At 34.7% G+C, this 22,163-nt stretch overlaps 1 protein-coding gene across 16 annotated transcripts in view; it reads right to left on the reverse strand.

The window, feature by feature from the left end:
• Positions 1 to 22,163, reverse strand: part of REV3L (REV3 like, DNA directed polymerase zeta catalytic subunit) — a 153,915-nt gene that overhangs the window by 77,282 nt on the left and 54,470 nt on the right. For 11 of the 16 annotated variants that reach the window (XR_002828112.1, XR_002828113.1, XM_023750119.1 and 8 more), the window contains 7 exons: positions 20,763 to 20,923; positions 16,184 to 16,280; positions 12,243 to 12,337; positions 10,840 to 10,944; positions 9,720 to 9,804; positions 9,484 to 9,635; positions 1,863 to 1,982 (listed from right to left, as the gene is read on the reverse strand). Coding sequence is in view for 14 of the 16 variants with exons in the window: in XM_023750119.1 (XP_023605887.1) it covers positions 1,863 to 1,982; positions 9,484 to 9,635; positions 9,720 to 9,804; positions 10,840 to 10,944; positions 12,243 to 12,337; positions 16,184 to 16,280; positions 20,763 to 20,923 (815 nt within the window). In the remaining 2 variants the exon portion in view is untranslated. Of the gene's footprint in view, positions 1 to 1,862; positions 1,983 to 9,483; positions 9,636 to 9,719; positions 9,805 to 10,839; positions 10,945 to 11,594; positions 11,756 to 12,242; positions 12,338 to 16,183; positions 16,281 to 20,762; positions 20,924 to 22,163 lie in introns of those variants that run through there. The other 5 variants (XM_023750113.1, XM_023750117.1, XM_023750118.1 and 2 more) reach the window with 5 other exon arrangements.

Raw genomic sequence — 22,163 nt, forward strand, 5'->3', positions numbered from 1 at the left:
AATCTAGAACTGCACTGTTTTATTTTTCCTGTCTCATACTTGAAAAAAATTAGTATTAGAAAATGAATTATAGATATTTGACTCAGATCTTATTTATTTATTTATTTATTTATTTAGTTAGTTAGTTAGTTATTCCTCACCTGAGGATAGAGTGGAAGGGAGGGAAGAGAGGGAGAGGGAGGGAGGGAGGACGGGAAGGAGAGAGAGAAACATTAATTGGTTGCCTCCTGCGTGCACCCAGACCGAAGCCAGGGAATCAAACCTGCACCCAAGTACGTGCCCTTGATTGGGAATCAAACCCATGACCCTTCAGTGCACAGGCCAACACTCTAACCACTGAGTGCCACCAGCCAGGCTGACCCCTAGATATTTGACAAACACTCAAAATGCATTTTTGCAAACTTAGGCAAGTGACATTATATCTGCTGCTGATACATTATATTTGTACTAGAGGCCTGATGCATGAAATTCCTATATATATATATTCAGATGAAAAAATAAAACATTTTAGAGTATGAGCATCAATTTAATTTTTTACTTTGGTCTTTGCATCATTTCTTTCTGCATATGCCATTCATTTAAAAAATTTTCTTACTCCTGTCTAAAATGTTCTTGAAATATGACTATGCATAATAATTTTGGTATTATCCCTAGCTAGTCAATTCATGTTTCATCCAAATGAAAATGAAGCAAAATAGAGATAGACTCAGAGAGCAGGCATGGACATGGACAAGTGTGTGGTGATTCCCAGGGAGAGGGGGAAGAGGGAGGTGGAGAAAGGTATAGGAGGAGTTGGAGGAGGGTAAAGGAGGGGTTAATGGTGAAGAAAGGAGACTTGACATGGGGTGATGAATACACAATACAATGTGCAGATGATGTGAAATTGTGCACCTGAAGCCTGTATAATTTTGTCAACTAGTATCATCCCAATAAATTCAATAAAAAGGAAAAAAAAAAGAGAAACTGTAGGTAAAAGAAACAGGACACTGTAGAGAGGTATGATGCATTTGATGCCATATCTCATTTGATACAACAAGAATAAAAAAAATAGAAAGTAGCCCTGCCAGCGTGGCTCAGTGATTGAGCGTCGACCTATGAACCATGTCACTGTTCGATTCCTGGTCAGGGCACATGCCTGGGTTGCAGGCTCAATCCCCTGTGAGGCATGCTGGAGGCAGCCGACCAATGATTCTCTTTCATCATTGATGTTTCTCTTTCTCCTTCTCCCTTCTGCTCTGAAATTAATTTTTTAAAAAAATTTAAAAAAAAGCAAGGAAAGAAACATAAAATCACTACACCAAGCAAAACAAGAAGCATGAAGTTCAATGATATCTCACTTTTTGCAAAAACATTTAAAAAAAATTTTTGAAAATGATGTCAGTAATTTAGACTAAATTACTGAAATGAAATATAGCAAATGGCATTTAAGGAGATTCAAAGACACTCAGAAATAAGTCATTATGTCCTACACTGACCAAAAATTAATCACTTAAAAAGAACTGTCCAGGGAAATTTCTGATACTCACCAAGAAAGACTCAATTATGATAATTTATTAATATACTTAACACTGGAGAATTTTAATTCAAAATAAGCCATTTCCCCCCTAAAGCAATATGGTTTTCCTTCAACTAAAGTGAATTTTTAAAAAGGTTACTATATTCTTTTACAATTGTTTAGAAAAAGCTGTGTAGAAAACAAAAACAAAGCTACTTCATTCAGTGAGGTTTCATTTTTATACTGAGTAAGGATTTATTGAACATGCAACATTAACCTCTTCAAATCAAAGAAAAAAATAACTTCTTCACATATGCACTTTCATTGACTTAAAATACTGAAAATTTATGGTAGAATTGTTACTTACAGAAAACTGGTGTCTCACTCAGTCTTTGGGTCAAAGGCTGAAAAGTCTGGCTATTTTCCATGAGGTTCAAAATTGCTTCTTCATTAATAAGAGCTTCTTCTACTTTTTGTCTAGTGTGACCTTGAGATGACAAAAATATATAAACATTAAAGCAACTGCCTAACTATATAATCATTTTTACCTCTACTACTATATGCTTTTATTCTCTATCTCTCCCTTTAACTAAATTGTAAGATTTTAAATTTATTCATGAAAGTATTTATTCCCTCTGTACATTATTAGACTTTCTATAAAAATCATATGTAAAAGCCTGAATACTAGAAGCATAAAATAGAATTGTTTCCAGTTAGTTCTAACTGCTTGACATTTTTTTCTCTTTGAATATTCCAATGTGCAATGAATTTTATCATAGTAATATAACTATATATACACAAACTAGGTAGAATTGAAAAGACTAAAGAGATTGTAAGTATTTAGTAATTCACAGAATCAAGGGTTTTTTAATACTCCATGTGACTGGTATATTTTTGTGGGTTTTATTACGTTATGTTATTATTTAAGATATATCACTAACACTTTAAATTTTTAAATAAGTTTACACTGCATGAGGATGGAAAAAGTAATAAAATTGTTATTTGCAGATGATGACTCTATACACAAAAAATTCAGTGGAAAAGACAAACTATTAGCACTAATAAAAATTGCTGGTTATAGGATGATATACAAAGGTCAGTGAAGCTCCTAAATAGCAGCAATTAGAAAATAAAAATTTTGAAAGATAAAACTTACAATTGAAATAATTATAAGACACCTGGAATATATCTAACAAAAGATATAAAATAATTTTACAAAAAATTCAAAACTTTATTGAAAGACATGAAAAATGGCCAAATAAAATGAAAAATATAGCATGCTCAAGGATGAAATGATTTGATATATAGAAAGATTTAAAATGCTCCTATATCAACCAATGAAACTGAAGCAGTAATAAAAAAGCTACCAATAAATAAAAGTCCTGGACAGGATGGCTTCACAGGTAAACATTACCAAACATTCAAAGAAGAATTAAACTTATCCTGCTCAAACTATTCTAAAAAATTCAAAAGGAGGGAAGACTCCCAAGCTCATTTAACAAGGACATTATCCTGATTCCAAAACCAGATAAAGATACTACAAAGAAACAAAATTTAGGCCAATATCACTAATGAACATATACACTGAGTGGCCAGATTATTATGACCGGCCAGATTATTATGACCACCCCACCAATACTTTGTTGGGCCACCTTTTGCCTTCAATACTGTGGCGATTCTTCTTGGCATTGACTCCACGAGATGTTGAAAGGTGATGCGAGGAATCTGACACCATGCCTGATGAATAGCACTGTCCAGTTCTGTGAGATTTGATGGTTGTGGAACCAGTTGCCTGATGGCTCTTTTAACTTCATCCCACAAATGCTCAATTGGATTGAGATCTGTTGATTGGGGGGGCCACCTAAGCAAGGTAAAGTCTCCCTCATGTTCTTGAAACCACTCCTGCACAATACGAGCACTGTGGCATGGCGCATTGTCTTGTTGGAAGAAGCCATCTCCATTGGGATATGCCATCAACATGATAGGATGAACTTGATCAGCAATGATACTTAGGTATGTTGTGCTATTCAGACGTTTATAATGATCTGGCCCTCTAGCAACTTCAGTGTGAAATTATAGCTAATTTGCCTACAAATGTCAGGTGGTCATAATAATCTGGCCACTCAGTGTATATATATAAATCCTCAACAAAATATTAGCAAACTGAACTCAATAACACAAGTTAGACTTTTTCCTGGGATGCAAGGTTGGTACAATATCCACAAATCAATTGTGATACACAAATAAACAAAATGAAGGATAAAAATTATATGATCATATCAATAGATACAGAAAAAGCATGACAAAATCCAACATGCATTTATGGTAAAAACTCTCAGCGAACTGGGAAGAGAGGGAACATATCTCAACATAATAAAGGCCATATATGACAAACCCACAGATAGCTAAAATCATACTCAAAGAGGGAAGACTAAAAGTGTTTTCCTTAAGATTGAAAACATGACAGGGATATCTGCTTTCACCACTCTTATTCAACACTAGAGGCCCGATGAATGGATTTGTGCATAGGTGGGGTCCCTCAGCCTGGCTGGCAATCGGGGCCCATCAGGGCCATCTTGCCCAGTCCCGACTGGGGTTGGCTGGCCGGTGGGAGGGACCGTGGGAGGTTGGCCTGCTGGTCACGGGGACTGCGGGAGGTTGGCCGGCAGCAGGAGGTTGTCTGGCCACGAGAGGTTGGCTGTGGGAGCCCAATGACCACCAGGGGGCAGCTCCTGCATTGAGCGTCTGCCCCCAGGTGGTCAGTGCGTGTCATAGTGGTTGGTTGACAGGTCATTTGGCCGACTGGTTGTAAGGGTCACTTAGGCTTTTATATAGATAGATAGTACTGGAAGTTCTAGCCATAGCAACCAGACAAGAAGAAAGAAAAGGCATCCAAATCAGAAAGTAGTAAAACTGTCATTATTTTCAGATGACATAATATATGTAGAGAACCCTAAAGATTCCACCAAGAAACTAGTAAAACTGACAGATAAGTTCAAAAGAGTAAGAATACAAAATCAATATTCAGAAGTTGGTTGCATTTTGTTTTTACGTTAATAATGAACTAAGTCAGAAAGGGAAACTAAGAAAATAATCCCATTTACAGTTGTATCAAAAAAATAAATACATAGGAATAATACTTGAAAAGAAGACACAAATAAAGCATATACTGTGCTTATGGAGAGGGAAAAGTAACATCATTAAAATGTTCATACTACTCAAAGAAATCTATGATTCAATGCAATCCCTATCAAAATACCAATGGCACTTATCATAGAACTAGAACAAATAACCCAAAAATTTATATGGAACCACAAAGACCTCAAATAGCCACAGCAATCTTGAGAAAGAAGAACAAAGTTGGAGGTATCACACTACCTGATATCAAACTATACTAAAAGTCTATAGTAATCAAAACAACATTAAACAGACACAGAGATCAATGGAACAGAAAAGAGTCCAGAAATAAGCCCACGCCATTAGGGTCAATTAATATACGACAAAGGAGGCAAGAACATACAATGGGGTAAACATAGTCTATTTAATAAATGTTGTTGGGAAAATTGAATAGATACATGCAAAAAAATGAAACTAGACCACCTTCTTATACCATATACAACAGTGGCTCTTAACCTTCCAAATGCCGTGACCCTTTAATACAGTTCCTCATGTTGTGGTGACCCCCAATTTCATTGTTACAAATTGAACATAATTAAAGCATAGTGATTAATCACAAAAATAATATGTAATTATATATGTGTTCCGAGGGTCTTAGGCGACCCCTGTGAAAGGGTCGTTCGACCCCCAAAGGGGTCGCGACCCACAGGTTGAGAACCGCTGATATACAAGAGTACACTCAAAATGGATTAAAGACCTAAATTCAAACATTTAAAACTATAATCAGAAAAAATAGGCAGTAAATTCCCTGACATTTCTCTTAGCAATATTTTTTTCTGATATATCCTTCTCAGGCAAGGAAAACAAAAAAATAATAAAGAAATAGAACTACATCAAAGTAAATAGCTTTTGCACAGCAAAATATCCCCACCCATCAGCAAAATGAAGACATCTTACTGAATGGGAGAATATATGTGCTAATGATAAATCCAATAAAGGGTTAATACCCAAAATTTATAAAGAATTCATACAACTCAATATAAAAAAACCCACAAACAATCCAATTAAAATATGGATAGAGAACCTAAATAGATACTTCTCCAAAGAGGACATACAGATGGCCAATAGACATATGAAAAGATGCTCAATGTCACTAATCAGAGAAAAATAAATTAAAATTACAATGAGATTATCACCTCACACCTGTCAGAATGGCCATCATCAACAGATCAATAAACAACAAATGTTGGTGAGGATGTGGAGAAGAGGGAATCCTCATATACTTTGGTAGGAATGCAAACTGGTGCAGCCACTATGGAAACCAGTATGGAAGTTCCTCAAAAAAAACATAAAAATGAAACTGCCTCATGACCCAGCTATTTCTGGGTATATATTTGAAGAAACCCAAAACACTAATTCAAAAGAATACATGTACCCCTATATACATTGCAGCATTATTTACAATGGCCACGATATGGAAGCAACTGAAGTGCCCATCAATAGACAAGTGGATAAAAAGCTGCAGTACATATATACAATGGAATACTACTTGGTCATAAAAGGGACTGACATCTTACCATATGTGACAGCATGGTTGGATCTAGAGGTTATTATGCTAAGTGAAATAAGTCATTCAGAGAAAGAAAATATCAAAATAATTTACTTATAAAAAAGAAACATAACTGAAATAAAGTCATAGATACAAAGAACAGACTGATGGTTGCCAGAGGAGAGAGAGTTCGGGGGCCAAGTGAAAAAGGTGAAGGGATTAAGAAGAACAAATTGGTAGTTACAAAATAGTCATAGCAATATAAAAGTAAAACACAGAAAATATAGTCAATAATAATAAGTATGTGTGGTGCCAGGTAGGTACTTAAAATATTCGGGGAATCACTTTGTAAATTATATGGTTGTCTAACCACTATACTGAACACCTGAAAGTAATCTATCTATCTATATAAACAGGAAATATGCTAATTAGCCGAGCATCACAACCACTCAGGAGGAGGCTGCATCACGATCGCTCAGGAGGAGCTGCGCACGTGGATGGGCAGGAAAGGACCTCGTGCCACCCCACCCCAGCAGCTGCGGGGAGGCTGGGGCTGGGGGCTGGCCAAAGCGGAGACACAACACACAGGAGCACCTGCCCCCACCCCAGCTGACACACCGCGGCGGTTGGTGCTACACGGGTCTCGGCCCTCTGCAGGGTGCCTCCTTGCATGATTGCTGGGCCTCTAGTCTAATCTAATAATAGACAAACATGGTAATTGACCGTACCTTCGCTACGCCTCCCATGGGCTAATCAGCGCAATATGCAAATTAACAGCCAACAAAGATGGCAGCTAATTTGCATACTGCAGGCAAATCCCGCTGCGCCGCCCCGCCTGGGGCTGGCGGCAGCGCGATCCCTAGCCGCTGGCCGCCCCAGCACGAGATCCTGGCCTGCTGTGCGCGGCCCAGGGAGGGCGGCAGCGTGATCCCGAGCCGCCGCCCGCCCCAGCGCGGGATCCGGGCCTGCCATCTGCAACCGGGGGAGACGGGGCAGACAAGGCGGGATTGGGCGTGCCATCAGCCACCAGGGGAGCGGGCCTAAGCCAGCAGGTGGTTATCTCCCGAGGGGTCCCAGATTGTGAGAGGGCACAGGTGGGGCTGAGGGTCCCCCCCTCCCCTCCCCCCGCCAGTGCACAAATTTTTGTGCACCGGGCTTCTAGTAGATATATAAAAGGCTAATATGCAAAGTGTCCCTGCGGGAGTCCGACCAGGAGTTCTATCACTCACTATGATGTGCGCTGACCACCGGGGGGGCAGCACGGAAAGAAGGAAGGCCTGGGCCAGCAGCTGGGGAAGGGAGGCTCCAGTTGGCAGCCCAAAGGAAGGCCTCAGCCGGCAGCCAGAGGCCCTGATTGGCTCTCATCGCCGGCCAGGCCTAGGGACTCTACCTGTGCAAGAATTTTGTGCACTGGGCCTCTAGTATAAAATAATACTGAATGTCAACTGTAATTGAAAAATAAAAAAATATTACTAAATTAGTCTATAAATTCAATAAATTCCTAATAAAATATCAGCAAGGTTCTTCCCAGAAACAAAACAATCTGACACTAAAATTAACATGGAAGAGCTTTTTTTAAAGATGAAGAGTAGACAAGACAATTTTGAAGCCAAATAAGGGAAGACCTGCTCTTGATGTATATCAATACTAAAGCCCCTGCTTCCAATGTAGCAGTGAAAAAAGGGCTTTTCCTTTTATGCTGAAGGCTGTAATTCTATTCCTGCCAGTCTGGCTCCCCATGCCTAGAAAAACTGCATACGAAACAATGCAACTTCTAAGTAAAACTTTCATTATTCTCTTATTTCCCAATCATGTATAAGCTAACTGCATTACAGAAACCCTTTTAGAACACAATAGTATATATGATACATACCCTGTAAGGCCTGGCAAATCACACTTCCACATATCTTTTGTGGAGAAACTCTTGCACATAGCCACAAGATAAAACGTTGTTATTAACAGTGCAAAAGTGAAAGCCATCTAATAGTTGTAGAGAAACAGATAAACTTGTTTACTCTTACAAAGGAGCACTAATTGGCAGCTAAAATGAATAAACTAGAAATGTGTATGAATAGGTAGATTGAAAGTTATAATACTGACATAAAAATACTCAACATCATTAGTAATGAGGGAAATGATAATTAAAACCATAATGGGATGCAATTTCACACACACTAGGATGACTATATAAAAAAGACAGATAACAACAAGTGTTATTAGTGAAGATGTGGGGTCACTGCTGGTGGGAATGTAAAACACTGTAGTCACTTGGGAGACAGTTTTGGCAGTTTACTAAAAAAAATTAAACACAAATTTACTAAATGACCCAGCAATTCCACTCCTTGGTATCTACTAAAAAAAAAAAAGAAAAAAGAAAAAATATATCCACACAAAATCTTATACACAAATGTTCCTAGCAGCATTATTCTTAAGAGCAAAAAGTAAAAACAACTCAAATGTCTATAAATTAGTGAATGTATTAACAAAATATGGGATAGCTATACAATGCAATACTATTCAGCCAGAAAAATACTGACAGATGCAATATGGATGAACCTGGAAATATGTTAAGTGAAAGAAGCAAGATACAAAAGATTGCATACTTTATTTCATTTATATATGTCTAGAAAAGGCAAATCTTATAGACAAGAAAGTAGTGTAGTGGTTAATTAGGATTGGAGGTGGGGACAGCTGTAACTACAAATGAAAAAGGAATATTTTGAGGTGAAGAAAATGTTCTAAAACTGAATTATGGAGATATTTGCAGAACTCTGTAAGTTTAGGATAAATCATTGAATTATAAATTTAAAATTAGTGAATTTTGTGCCATATATATTATACCTTGATTAAGTTAAAAATATGATGAATAAAAAAAGCAAGTTGTTTAATCTATGATAAGTAGGATATCATTTACCTAAAAGTTAAAACATAAAATAATAGTATATGTTGTGGGAATACATACTTGGTGGGGGCAAAAGTAGGTTAACATTTGTTCATATGAAAAATAATACAATAATTAATAAATATAATACAATAAACTCTCACATACTCACAACTATAAACCTACTTTTGCCCCACCTGTATATAAGAAACTATAAAATCATACATGTTAACAGTTTGCACCAACTTCAGAATAGTGCTTGCCTCTAGAGATGAAGAAAAAGTAAAGGAATAGGAGAGAGGTTTTTGCAATATCAATGATGTTTATTTCTTAGGGGGAAAAAGAAACACTTAGCAAACTCAACTAAATCTTAATACCTCAGAACTAGATATTTAGATGTCTGGTAGGGTATTTTCTGTACACATGAAAAGAAAACCTCACCTTTGCTGAACTCTGTGTCTTTGTGGACTTCTACCATATTAGCTGGTGTACACTGAAGAATTTCAGGAGACAGGACCTCAGAGTGCAATGTTAACTCAGCAGAGAACTCCTGGGATTCGTCGTTATAGTCCACAGATCCTGATAACCTTCTGCTTAATTAAAACAAATCCTTTATAACAAACTAGATTAACAAAGCAATAAAATAGCTCTGAGATCTGTAAAAAATAACCACTTACACAGAGAAATCATTCTGTTTGAGAATTTCCTGAAGTCTCTTCTGAAATTTTTTTTCACTTTCTGTGGCTGGCACAAACCTGCGATCTTTGAATTTTAAAAGTGCATTAAAAAAATGTAGATAGCAAATAAATGAAATATTTTCTTTTCTCTTAGAATAGCTTTTAAAATAGTAATGTCCTATCCTTCTCTTGACAGATATAATACCACCTAAAAGTAGCTCTATTATAAAAACAAACAAAAGAAAAATTGTTGTTATTGAAGCTATATAATTAAGCACTTAAAGTCAGTTCAAGATTAAGTTCCATAATTATAACTTAAATCCAACACATTGTTCTCTACATATACATGTATCACAGACTCTGAACCTAGAAATGTTCTCCACATAAAATATAATACTTCTACTTTAAAAAGCATAAAAAGCACTCAAAATTTATCGAAGTATTTTTAGTGTTCAAGACACTAAAATTTTGAAATTTTAATTAGACTTCAATATACTAGTAGGCTTACTACTAAATTACAAATACATTTGCTTTGTGAATTATGTCTTTTATTCTTTTACCTTTATTTTAATATTTTTGTTGTGTCCATGGCATTTATTTAAGACCCTCAAATTATTTTTTGAAGTAGTAGGGTTTAATAATAAAATAAGTGTTTTCTTTAAAACTATAGCAGATGATCGAAGTGCAAGTGCATATGATATATCCAGAAATAATTTGGGGCTATATTTCATGGGTACATTTTCAAAACTTAATGAATCAAACACAGTGTTTCTAAGTTGGAATTCATGAGCTTCTATGAGCATTCTATAACTTATTCGGAAATACAGGTTAGAACATACTAGATAATGAAAAAGAAACAAAAACGTGAAATAGGCGAACAAAGTATGGTGAAAATCAATGACAACAAAGCTGTCAATTTCTTACAGGAAAAGAGACAACGAGTGACACTTTGGAGGTAAAGAATCACTGGTTCAGAGCAAAGACAATAGAAAAAAATACATAGAAAATTTGAAAGTAATCTGAAAAGTAAAATTTAAGGTCAAGATAAACTCAATGGCTTAACCTTTTTCATAAAACTATCTTGTTTAAAAAAATAATTAGAGTACTATTTGGTTAATACCTTGTGATTCAGTTTGGCTAATTTGAGAAGTTTCATTTCTATTTCTTCGCCGTTGCTTTTCATCTTCCCATATGGCCTGTAGACCAGGATTTCCATCAATTTGAGCTGTAATCACAATAATACTTCACTACTACAAGGTCAAAGTAAAAACTACTTGCTTAAAAAAAGGAACCCAAACTTAAAAAAAAAATTGTTTAAAATTTTACATATGTCCCCTTTTTCCCTCCATTGACCTCTTCTTCTAACCTCCCCACCACCCTCCCTGGCCTGGGGCCTTCACCACCTTATTATCTGTGTCCATGGGTTATGCATATATGCATACAAGTTCTTTGGTTGATCTCTTCCCACCCACCCTCTCCCACCTTCTGAGATTCCACAGTCTGTTCCATACTTCTATGTTTCTGGATCTATTTTGTTCATCAGTTTATTTTGTTTATTAGATTCCACATGAGTGAGGTCATGTGATACTTGTCTTTCTCTGACTGGCTTATTTCACTTAGCATAATACTCTCCATACTGTCTCAAAGGGTAAGAGATCCTTCTTTTTTCTTTTCTTTTTTTAAATTGCTACATAGTATTCCATGGTGTAAATGTATCACAGCTTTTTTTATCTACTCATCTACTGATGGGCACTTGAGCTGTTTCCAGATCTTAGATATTGTGAGGAACCCAAACTTTTAAAAAATAAATACTGCCTCTTAAGAAAAACAATTACCTACTTTATGTAATAAAGCAGACAAACTATCCCAACCTACATTTCTTATGTTAGTCTTTTTTTAGTTTTCTTCCTAGTGGTTCCCAAAAACCCATCAAGTGAGTAAGATTCAAACATCTGAGGATAGCCAATAGACCTAAGAATCCTCTCCCTGGTATATAACCTAAAAACTAAAAACATTAAGTTAGATTATTAACTTTTAAAATATTAATTTATTTAGTGTACATTTACTTTAGGTTTATGACTGTGCAAACATACTCATGTGGATGAAAGTATAAATGAAAAAATATAAATAAAAAATTGCTTCAGAGGTACAGAAGCAATCTTCGTAACATTTTTTAAAAAAATATATTTTATTGATTTTTTACAGAGAGGAAGGGAGAGGGATAGAGAGTTAGAAATATCGATGAGGGAGACACATCGATCAGCTGCCTCCTGCACACTCCCTACTGGGGATGTGCCTGCAACCAAGGTACATGCCCTTGACCGGAATCGAACGTGGGACCTTTCAGTCCGCAGGCCGACGCTTTATCCACTGAGCCAAACCGGTTAGGGCAATCTTCGTAACATTTGGTATCTTCTATAACATCTTACATCTCTAGTAATGCTTTCTTTCCTACTTTTTCCACTTACTTTGACCATTAATTAAAAACACACACACATATATTAAGAATAATTGTACATATACCTTCAATGTCCAGCCGATTTAAGATATCAGCAGCTACAGCATCTACTTCTAATTCACATGTACTCTGTGGTTCAATACCTTCCAGTATTAAAGAGCTGTATTAAAAACATTTTTAAAAAAACCACAATAATTATGTAAGAGCAAATTTTCTGAAGATTTTTCTTATATGATTTTTTTATCTTTAGGTGGTAAGCAGAAAAGCCAATGATGTATTAATTAATAAGTATAACATAATTGATATTATATATATATAAAGAAATGATAAACAGGAAGAGAAAAGTACAAAAATATTATTATATTACAACTCATTGAGATCTTTTTGCAGTGCATTCTACATATTTTGGCTCATTATATTTTATATATAAGGAATGTGGGTCATATCCAGGACAGAAAGGGATAACAGAGAGACAACTGAGAGATGCATCAAAAACCATACACATATGTAATCATTTGCCCAGAGCATCTTTCTTAGCAATCATAGATTTGTTTTAAAAAATAAGGAGAGACTATGCAACAAGAAATGAGGGGAAAGGAGTATACTGAAAGGTGGGCAAATGATACTGTTCTCCCTGCCCCCAACGACTGCTGTGCTGGATAATGCTTTAAAATTCTCCCTAACTACAGATTTGAGAAACCACGTGGCTTAATAATGGGATCATGACTACGAAATGCGTTAATATCAAATAATATCAAAAAATAAAATCTCATAGTAGAAATTTATGACTATTTCTTGCCTTTATTACAAAGCTACTTCAGACATTCAGAAGAGATATTCCTAGGAAAAGGAAGTAGTTTTCAGAATTAAAACTTTCCAGTAGATAGAAAAAGTGTAAGTAAAAAATTTGTCAGCCCTGGCCAGTCTGTCTCAGCGATAGAGCGTCGGTCTGAGCACCCAAGGGTCTCGAGTTCAATTCCCGGACAAGGGCACCTACCTGTGTTGCAGGTTCGTTCCAGCCCTTGGTTGGGGCATGCAGGAGGCGGCCAATCAATGTGTCTCTCTCACATTGATGTTTCTCTCTCTCTCTTCACTCTCTCTAAAAATCAATGGAAAAAATATCCTCAGGTGAGGATTAACCAAAAAAACATTTTTTTTTGAATCAGAGGTTGGGAACTGGGTGGTAGGAAGCAGCGGGAAAAAAGAAGGGAGGACATTTGTAATACTCTTAACAATCAAGATTTTAAAAAATTTAGGTTAGCAAATACATGCAGACCATTCATTTTAGCCATGAAAGGGAGATAAAAGATAACGATGGTAGATAACTGTTCCTCTCTGAACATTTCTGTTCAAAGCTTAACAAAACAGTCCTACTAATTAGAATCAGTGAGGATGAAGCTCAGACATCTATAATTTTAAAAATCTTTTCAGATCATACTGATGGGTAGCCAGGGTTGAGATTACTGCAGTAGATTCAGTTTTTGTATATTCAACACTCTGGCAAATGATCCTGAAGGTCCAGGATTTGTGGTAATTAACAATGAGCTAGCTAGTAAGGTAGGGAGAGCTACTAACTCAGCACTTACAAGTTTGTTGCTCTCTCTTATGGCCCTTGTAATAATGTTTGTGAAAGGGCATAAAACATTTCTTTGTTAAAAAAAAAAAAAGGTACACAGAAGAAGGTGTTAGCACTGGGGATAGAAATGAGACTAATAAAATCTAAGAGTAATGATTCATGGCAAATTTTTTTGACATTATGTTATTTGTACTTCATAAAATTATGGATTTTCATGTTTAATGCAATATAAGCATTCCAAAAATATAAAATATGGGCTAATCTGAGACAAAAATATATACAGCTATCCCATAATTATTTTAAATTCTAATTCTGAGTACCTTGTCTAATTTTACTAGTTTGTCTATTCACATCTTTGCTTATAATTTGTCAATCCTTAAAAATAATAAAACAGGCTCTTAAAAACATTCTAAAGTTCAAACTTTTCATTATAATACATAAGGTTTGCCCAAACTCACTTCTAATCAGTGAAGCCTTTATAACCTAACCAGAAAGATTGTTCAAAAAGGGCTTCAAATACAAATAAACTTTAATTTGAGCATGCAAAAACAAGTTACTACATGCAGAACTTTGAAAACCAAGGAATCTAGAGAATAGGTAAAATCCTTGGGTCAAGTTGATTTCCTCTAACATTAGAGAGACAGAGGGACTGCATCACAGGCATAAAAAAAATGAGACAAAAAGTAGCTTTTGGTCACTGTGTTCTGGACTGATTAGAACTTGAATTTGATGTGGTAAATAATATTCTCTCTAAATTTAATACCATTTCAATATGATTATAAAAACATTTCCACTCTATCTGAGAAGGAACCAAGAAGTGCACGTGTGTGCATGTGTATGTGTGTTTATCAAAAAGTCCTGATATAAAAAAAAACACTCAAAAAAAAAAAAAAAAAGTCCTGATAAATGTTAAGCTGGATCAAGAGATAAAGTAAGTCATTGTCCACATCACCTCAAAGTTTTATAGATTTCATTATGGTATAAATTCCAATTATAAAACAATGTATTTCCATCATTACTTAGTGATAATTTTTTCTTAATTTTAGATATTAAAAAAACCCCAAGTAGCTCTATAACATGAAAATTCTGTCAACAACATTAGGATTTTAAACTACATAAATTATGTAGTTTAAAATGAATATATTTTATGGTGGTTTATCTTCAATTGATTAATAAATTCACATTTTCTTTTCATGAAATAAAAAAATAAGTCATTTAAACACCTTTTCCACCTTGCATTCTTCATAAAAATATCTACATAAAAAACATCAGTTGACATATGTGTAGTGAAAAGAGGAAAACGATAACCACCCTGCCAATACCTAATTGATTAATAAAAGGATCAAGAAAGCTTGGGCAATGCTTTTAAACTACATAAATTACATTTATGTAGTTTAAAATGAATATATTTTATGGTGGTTTATCTTCAATTGATTAATAAATTCACATTTTCTTTTCATGAAATAAAAAAATAAGTCATTTAAACACCTTTTCCACCTTGCATTCTTCATAAAAATATCTACATAAAAAACATCAGTTGACATATGTGTAGTGAAAAGAGGAAAACGATAACCACCCTGCCAATACCTAATTGATTAATAAAAGGATCAAGAAAGCTTGGGCAATGCTTTGTGGTATAAAACAGAAATCTTTCTGAGTTCTATGTAGATAAAGCTATTATTAATAATTTTATAGGTACTGATTAAATACCTAAATATTCAAAATGTTACCTTCCCCAAAATAAGTTAATAAAATAGTCTAATAAATAACAGTCAAAAGAAATCACAGATTATGTTATTCATATTCAGTATGTCAACCCACTTTTTCCCACAAATATTTAATACTTAGAAAAGGTTATTTTTATTAAAAATATTTACTATTTAGTTTTTCAATTGATAGTTTATTATGTGATTTTTTAATTTATATTTTATTGATTTTTTACAGAGAGGAAGGAAGAGGGATAGAGAATTAGAAACATCGATGAGAGAGAAACATCGATCAGCTGCCTCCTGCACACCTCCTACTGGGGATGTGCCCGCAACCAAGGTACATGCCCTTGACCGGAATCGAACCTGGGACTTTTCAGTCCGCAGGCCGACACATTATTCACTGAGCCAAACCAGTTAGGGCTATTATGTGATTTTTACTAGACAAGTTATAGGATATCAATTTGGAATGCACAATGAAGATGAATGTTGGGAAAAAGTATAAAAATTTACATCCAGATTTCTTTTATTAATTAGGCGATAAGTATATTTTCATGGTCTCTTTTTAAAATCTATGATTTCATGTAACATACTAATGTTGGAATTTGCTTTTATGAAAAATTTATGCATTAAAACACCAAATATAAGATTAAAATTATGGTAACCACTAATTTCTGAATGTAGGATATATGTAAATATGTTTTCCTTTACAACATGAACTAACCTTGGTATTTCATTTTCTTCCCACCGAAATAAGGTACCAGTAAGAGAATTTCCTTGTAGCCGGTCTTTGTATGATCCAGTTGCATGCAATGGATCACCTGGGAGTAGAAAAATAAAAGGGGATGAGTTCTAATTTGAACTTGCATATAACTACTGTTTAAGTAAAATAATATACAAACTATATGACTAGTTCCTAAAAACTCATACACACCTAGGAATGTATATATGAGCAGTTGACAATAATGGTTCCAAACTAAGAGGGAAAGAAGTATTTGTAATATATGCTTATGAGAGAGAAATGGTTACAAGACTTTCATATTAGAATAAAACAATACATTTTGATGTGCTATCCTGATGGGTATGCTTAAAATCTCATTTTATAAAGAAATATGACAACAATTTTTGTAGACTTCAATCCAAATTCCTAGGGTATTCTGTATAAACCTCAATCAAAATTCTAGTAGAAATCAGGTTCCAGATAAAATTCAAAACATACTATAATACCAATCCCTGAACAAAAAAGAAAATATACAATGCATTCCAGAAGTAATGGCAACAACAGTGAGTGGAAACTTGGGACAAATGCAATTTGACCAGCAGCTGAAGAGGGGACATGTTTCCTTAGTTGTCCCAGTTTCAGAAACTAGGTCCTGGGGTCGTGCTTTGGAAGTAATCAACAAATTTTCTCAAATTTTCTGTGATCTCTTATGGGAATTTAAATTTGCAGATAAGAGAAAGCTTGAATTATGTTATCAAGGATATTAAATTTAGAATCCTCTCTAGCTAAATTTAATACTTTGATTTTCTTATTTGACTAGCCTGATCAAAAATGTAATTAGGTTGAGATCAGGTATTAACATCTTTGCTATTTCAACAAAACATGCCTTGAAAACATGCAACTAATTCTTACTATAATTTGTATTTTGTTTTCGCGTATTTCCCTAAAGAACATGGAAACTCTTTAATATATTAAGTATATATTAAATATATATTTCTTTTCAACTGTGGATGTTAAAAAATGTAATATAAAATGCTTCTGTGGTATTCAAAATATTTATTCTATATAAGTACTCTTATATAACTCACCTTAACTACTATAACAATTAGTAATTTCCATTTTAGTTGAAAACTGATTATATAACTGAATAGAGACAAAATTATATATGCATATACATTAAGATTTTTAAATCTTTTTCACTTTTGAATATACCTCACTTTCAAAAAAGACTGTTACGTACTATATCAACTTGTCTTATAAGATGAAATGTTGTCATGCACATATATGTAATATATACATTAATTTACTGTAAGATTTACTATCAGTTTAACTGTAAGATGTCTGAAATAACATGGCAAAATAAAATACTAAAGATGATTCATCTATTTTTTCCCATGATTTCAGTATTATCTTTTATCTTATACAAAACAAAAACCTGAGGGCTATTTAGTATAATGAATTAAGATATAAATTTTATTTCATCATACTTGCAATTTCCCTTCAACTAAATTTCTTATACTTCTGCCTTCAAATTGTTCATAGTTTGGAAAAAAAAATCCCTTCTAATCATCATTCCAATACTCATCTGGCTTTTATAACTAAAATAAATGGCTTACATATACTTGCTAATTCAAAATTTTCTCATGCTTTTAACCTATTAGAAACAAACTTTTGCAGGGTTTCTTTTTTTTTTTCTAGATAAATATGTACTTTATTTTTTAATTAAGAAAATTAGTTCTTGAAAAGATTTGTTAAACATACTTTTATATTTTTAGATAGATTTCAAGACATTTAAATGTTTCCCATATTTATTTATTTTTAATGTTGTTTAAGGTATTACAAATAGTAGTACATATGTCTCTTTTTTCTCCCCCCACTGACCTCCCCGCAGCCTTCCCTACCCCCCAGCACTTGCCCTCGTCCCCCTGCCCCGTGTTTTGCGTCTGTTGGTTGTGCTTATATGCATGCATACAAGTCCTTCCGTTGATCTCTTATCCCTACAACCCTCCCCAGCCTTCCCACTGTAGTTTGACAGTCTGTTCGATGCTTCTTTGCCTCTATTTTTGTTCAACAGTTTGTAATGTTCTTTATTATCCATAAATGAGTGAGATCATGTGGTATTTATCTTTCACTGACTGGCTTATTTCACTTAGCATAATGCTCTCCAGATCCATCCATGCTGTTGCAAATGGTAAGAATTCCTTCTTTTTTATAGCAGCATATTCCATTGTGTAGATGTACCACAGTTTTCTAATCCATTCATCTGCTGATGAGCATTTAGGCTGTTTCCAAATCTTAGATATGGTGAATTGTGCCACAATGAACATATGGGTGCATATATCCTTTCTGATTGGTGTTTCTGGTTTCTTGGGATATATTCCTAGAAATGGTATTACTGGGTCAAATGGAAGTTCCATTTTTAATTTTTTGAGGAAGCGCCATACTGTTTTCCACATTGGCTACACCAGTCTGCATTCCCACCAGCAGTGCACGAGGGTTCCTTTTTCTCCACATCCTCTCCAGCACTTAACGTTTGTGGATTTGTTGATGATAGCCATTCTGACAGGTGTGAGATGGTACCTCATTGTTGTTTTGATTTGCATCTCTCGGATGATTAATGACTTTGAGCATGTTTTCATATGTCTCTTGGCTTTCTGAATGTCCTCTTTCAAAATGTGTCTATTTAGGTCCTTTGCCCATTTTTTGATTGGATTGTTTATCTTCCTTTTGTTAAGTTGTATGAGTTCCTTGTAAATGTTGGAGATTAAACCCTTATTGGAGATAACATTGGCAAATATGTTCTCCCATGCAGTGGGCTTTCTTGTTGTTTTGTTGATGGCTTCTTTTGCTGTGCAGAAGCTTTTTATTTTGATGTAGTCCCATTTGTTTATTTTCTCTTTAGTTTCCATTGTCCTAAGAGCTGTATCGGTAAAGATATTGCTACGACAAATGTCTGCTATTTTGTTGCCTATGGCTTCTTCCAAGATTTTTATGGTTTCCCATCTTATGTTTAAGTCCTTTATCCATTTTGAGTTTATTTCTGTGTATGGTGTAAGTTGGTGGTCTAGTTTCATTTTTCTTGCAAGTATCTGTCTAGTTTTCCCAACACCATTTATTGAAGAGACTGTTTTGTCTCCATTGTATGCTCTTGCCTCCTTTGTCAAATATTAATTGAACATACTAGTCTATCTCTGGGTTCTCTGTTCTGTTCCACTGGTCTATATATCTGTTCTTGTGCCAGTACCAGGCAGTTTTGAGAACAGTGGCTTTGTAGTATAGCTTGATATCTGGTATTGTGATCCCTCCAACATTGTTCTTCTTTCTCAAGATTGCTGTAGCTATTGGGGGTCTTTTATTCCAGATGACTTTTTGGAGAATTTGTTCTAGGTCTTTGAAGTATGCCACTGGTATTTTAATGGGAAATTGCGTTGAATTTATAGATTGCTTTGGGTAGTATGGACATTTTAATGATGTTGATTCTACCAATCCATGAACATGGTATATTCTTCCATTTGTTCATGTCTTCCTCTATATCTTTTTTTAGCGTCCTGAAATTTTCTGAGTACAGGTCCTTTATCTGCTTGGTTAAGTTTATTCCTAGGTATCTTAATTGTTTTGTTGCAATGGTAAATGGGATTTTTTTTTTAAATTTCTCTTTCTGTGAGTTCATTATTGGTGTATAGAAAAGCCATAGACTTCTGGGTATTAATTGCCAAATTCATTTATCAAGTCTAGTAGTTTTTTGATGGGAGTCTTTGGGGTTTTCTATGTACAATATCATGTCATCTGTGAATAAGGACAGTTTTACTTCTTTCCCAACGTGGATGCCTTTTATTTCTTCTTCTTATCTGATCGCAATGGCTAGTACTTCCAGTACTATGTCGAACAGGAGTGGTGAGAGTGGGCATGCCTGTCTTGTTCCTGTGTTTAGGGGAAATGGTTTTAGTTTTTGCCCATTGAGTATGATGTTGGCTGTGGGTTTGTCATATATGGCTTTTATTATGTTGAGGGATGATCCTTCTATTCCCACTTGCTGAGGGTTTTTATCAAGAAAGGGTGTTGGATTTTGTCAAATGCTTTCTCTGCACGAATGGATATGATTATATGGTTTTTATCTCTCAGTTTGTTTATGTGGTGTATCACATTTATTGATTTGCGGATGTTGTACCATCCTTGCATCCCCGGGATAAATCCCAATTGGTCATGGTGTATGATCTTTCTAATGTAATGCTGGATTCAATTTGCTAGAATTTTGTTGAGGATGCAGGGTTTCTTTTAGAGATACTGAAAATATTCTAAATTTGACTGTGGTGATGGTTGCATAACTGTCAATATCCTAAAAACCACTGAATTTTCCATTTTAAATGAGTGAAATGTGTGGTATGTGAATTATACCTCAATAAAGCTGTTACAAAACAAATTTCACTTGAGATTCTTTTCCTAATAAATGCTAATACCATTTTGTGTATTTTATTCTTTACCTACTCAGCACTCATAATATAAATGTATATTATTATATAAATTATCAATTACATAACTCTTGTTTCAAAGCATTAATTTGAACTTGAAAAATTAACCTTACTTTTCCTTCTTGCTTTTCGGAACTTGACAGCAGCTAGATTTATTAAATTCATTCCATACAGATTGTAGTCAATGAAGAGCTGTAGGAGGTAGGGAATATGCGCTTCGTGAGGCTGATAAAATTTATTCATTATGGCTCCACTTTGCAAAAGTTCACATATCCTAAATTAGGGGGGGAAAAGTTATATCATAAAATTACGTTTCCTAGAATGTTAAGTGAAACAATGATTATACTAATAGAGAATAAAACACATCATATTAGCATACAAAATTTTTTACTTCAACTTTACTAGAAATTTGTATTTTGTAAGAAATTAAGTTTAAATCAAGTTTTAAAGAAAGCCATGTGCTCTAAAAATGACAAAAACTTCAGTGAAGAGTATTTTGACTTCTAAAACCAATTTAATACTAACTATATTGAAAAAGCCAAAGTCAAAAAGTTTTTTACAATAAGCCTTTTCTTTTAAAAATTAAGAAAATTTTTTTAAAAGATTATACAAAAATTCTAAAGAATACATACATGACTCAATCTACTACTCAGAGATGTTACCATTTTAATATTTTTTACTTCTCTGAGTTGTTCTCCTACAAACAACAGGCAATTATAAATAGTGTATGTGTTATTCAAGGCAAGTATAGGAAACATCTAGAAGGGACACTAATCAGAAAGAGGTTCAGAGGTAGTTTCTGCAAAGCCTATCTGAGGAAAAAAGTATTTCATGCAAATGAAATTGCACATGCAAAGTGTCACGAGAAACATGTTTCACTCTGGAACTGAAACCATTGAGTGAGGTATGGTGACAGAACTGTAGTGAGAAGGAGTGGCTAGGTAGGTAATGAGAAATCAGATTATGCAGAGCCTATTAAGACACTAGAAGAGGTAGTGCAATTTGCCTGTGAACAGCAGGAAAGTGAAATGACCAGGTTAGCTAAAGAATGCACAACACTAGGGAGAGGCTATTGTGAAAAAACTAAGATGATAGCTTTGAGGAAATGTGTTGATTCAGGAGAGATATAAGAAATAAATGGTCAGGCCTTGATAGCTAACTAGATGTGAAGGATAAGGTAGAACAGGAGTTGACAATAATGTCTAGATTTCTTTCTTTTATTTTTTAAATATATTTCATTGATTTTTTTACAGAGAGGAAGGGAGAGGGATAGAGAGTTAGAAACATCAATGAGAGAGAAACATCCATCAGCTGCCTCCTGCACACCACCTGCTGGAGATGTGCCCGCAACCAAGGTACATGCCCTTGACCGGAATCGAACCTGGAACCCTTCAGTCTGCAGGCCAACACTCTATCCACTGAGCCAAACCAGTTAGGGCAATGCCTAGATTTCTTGCTTAAGCATCTAGTTGATAGTGCTGCATTTATTGAAATAGAAAGGACCAGAAGGAAAC

This window comes from Myotis lucifugus, unplaced genomic scaffold (assembly GCF_000147115.1).
Source record: "Myotis lucifugus unplaced genomic scaffold, Myoluc2.0 scaffold_11, whole genome shotgun sequence".
Lineage (NCBI taxonomy): Eukaryota > Metazoa > Chordata > Mammalia > Chiroptera > Vespertilionidae > Myotis > Myotis lucifugus.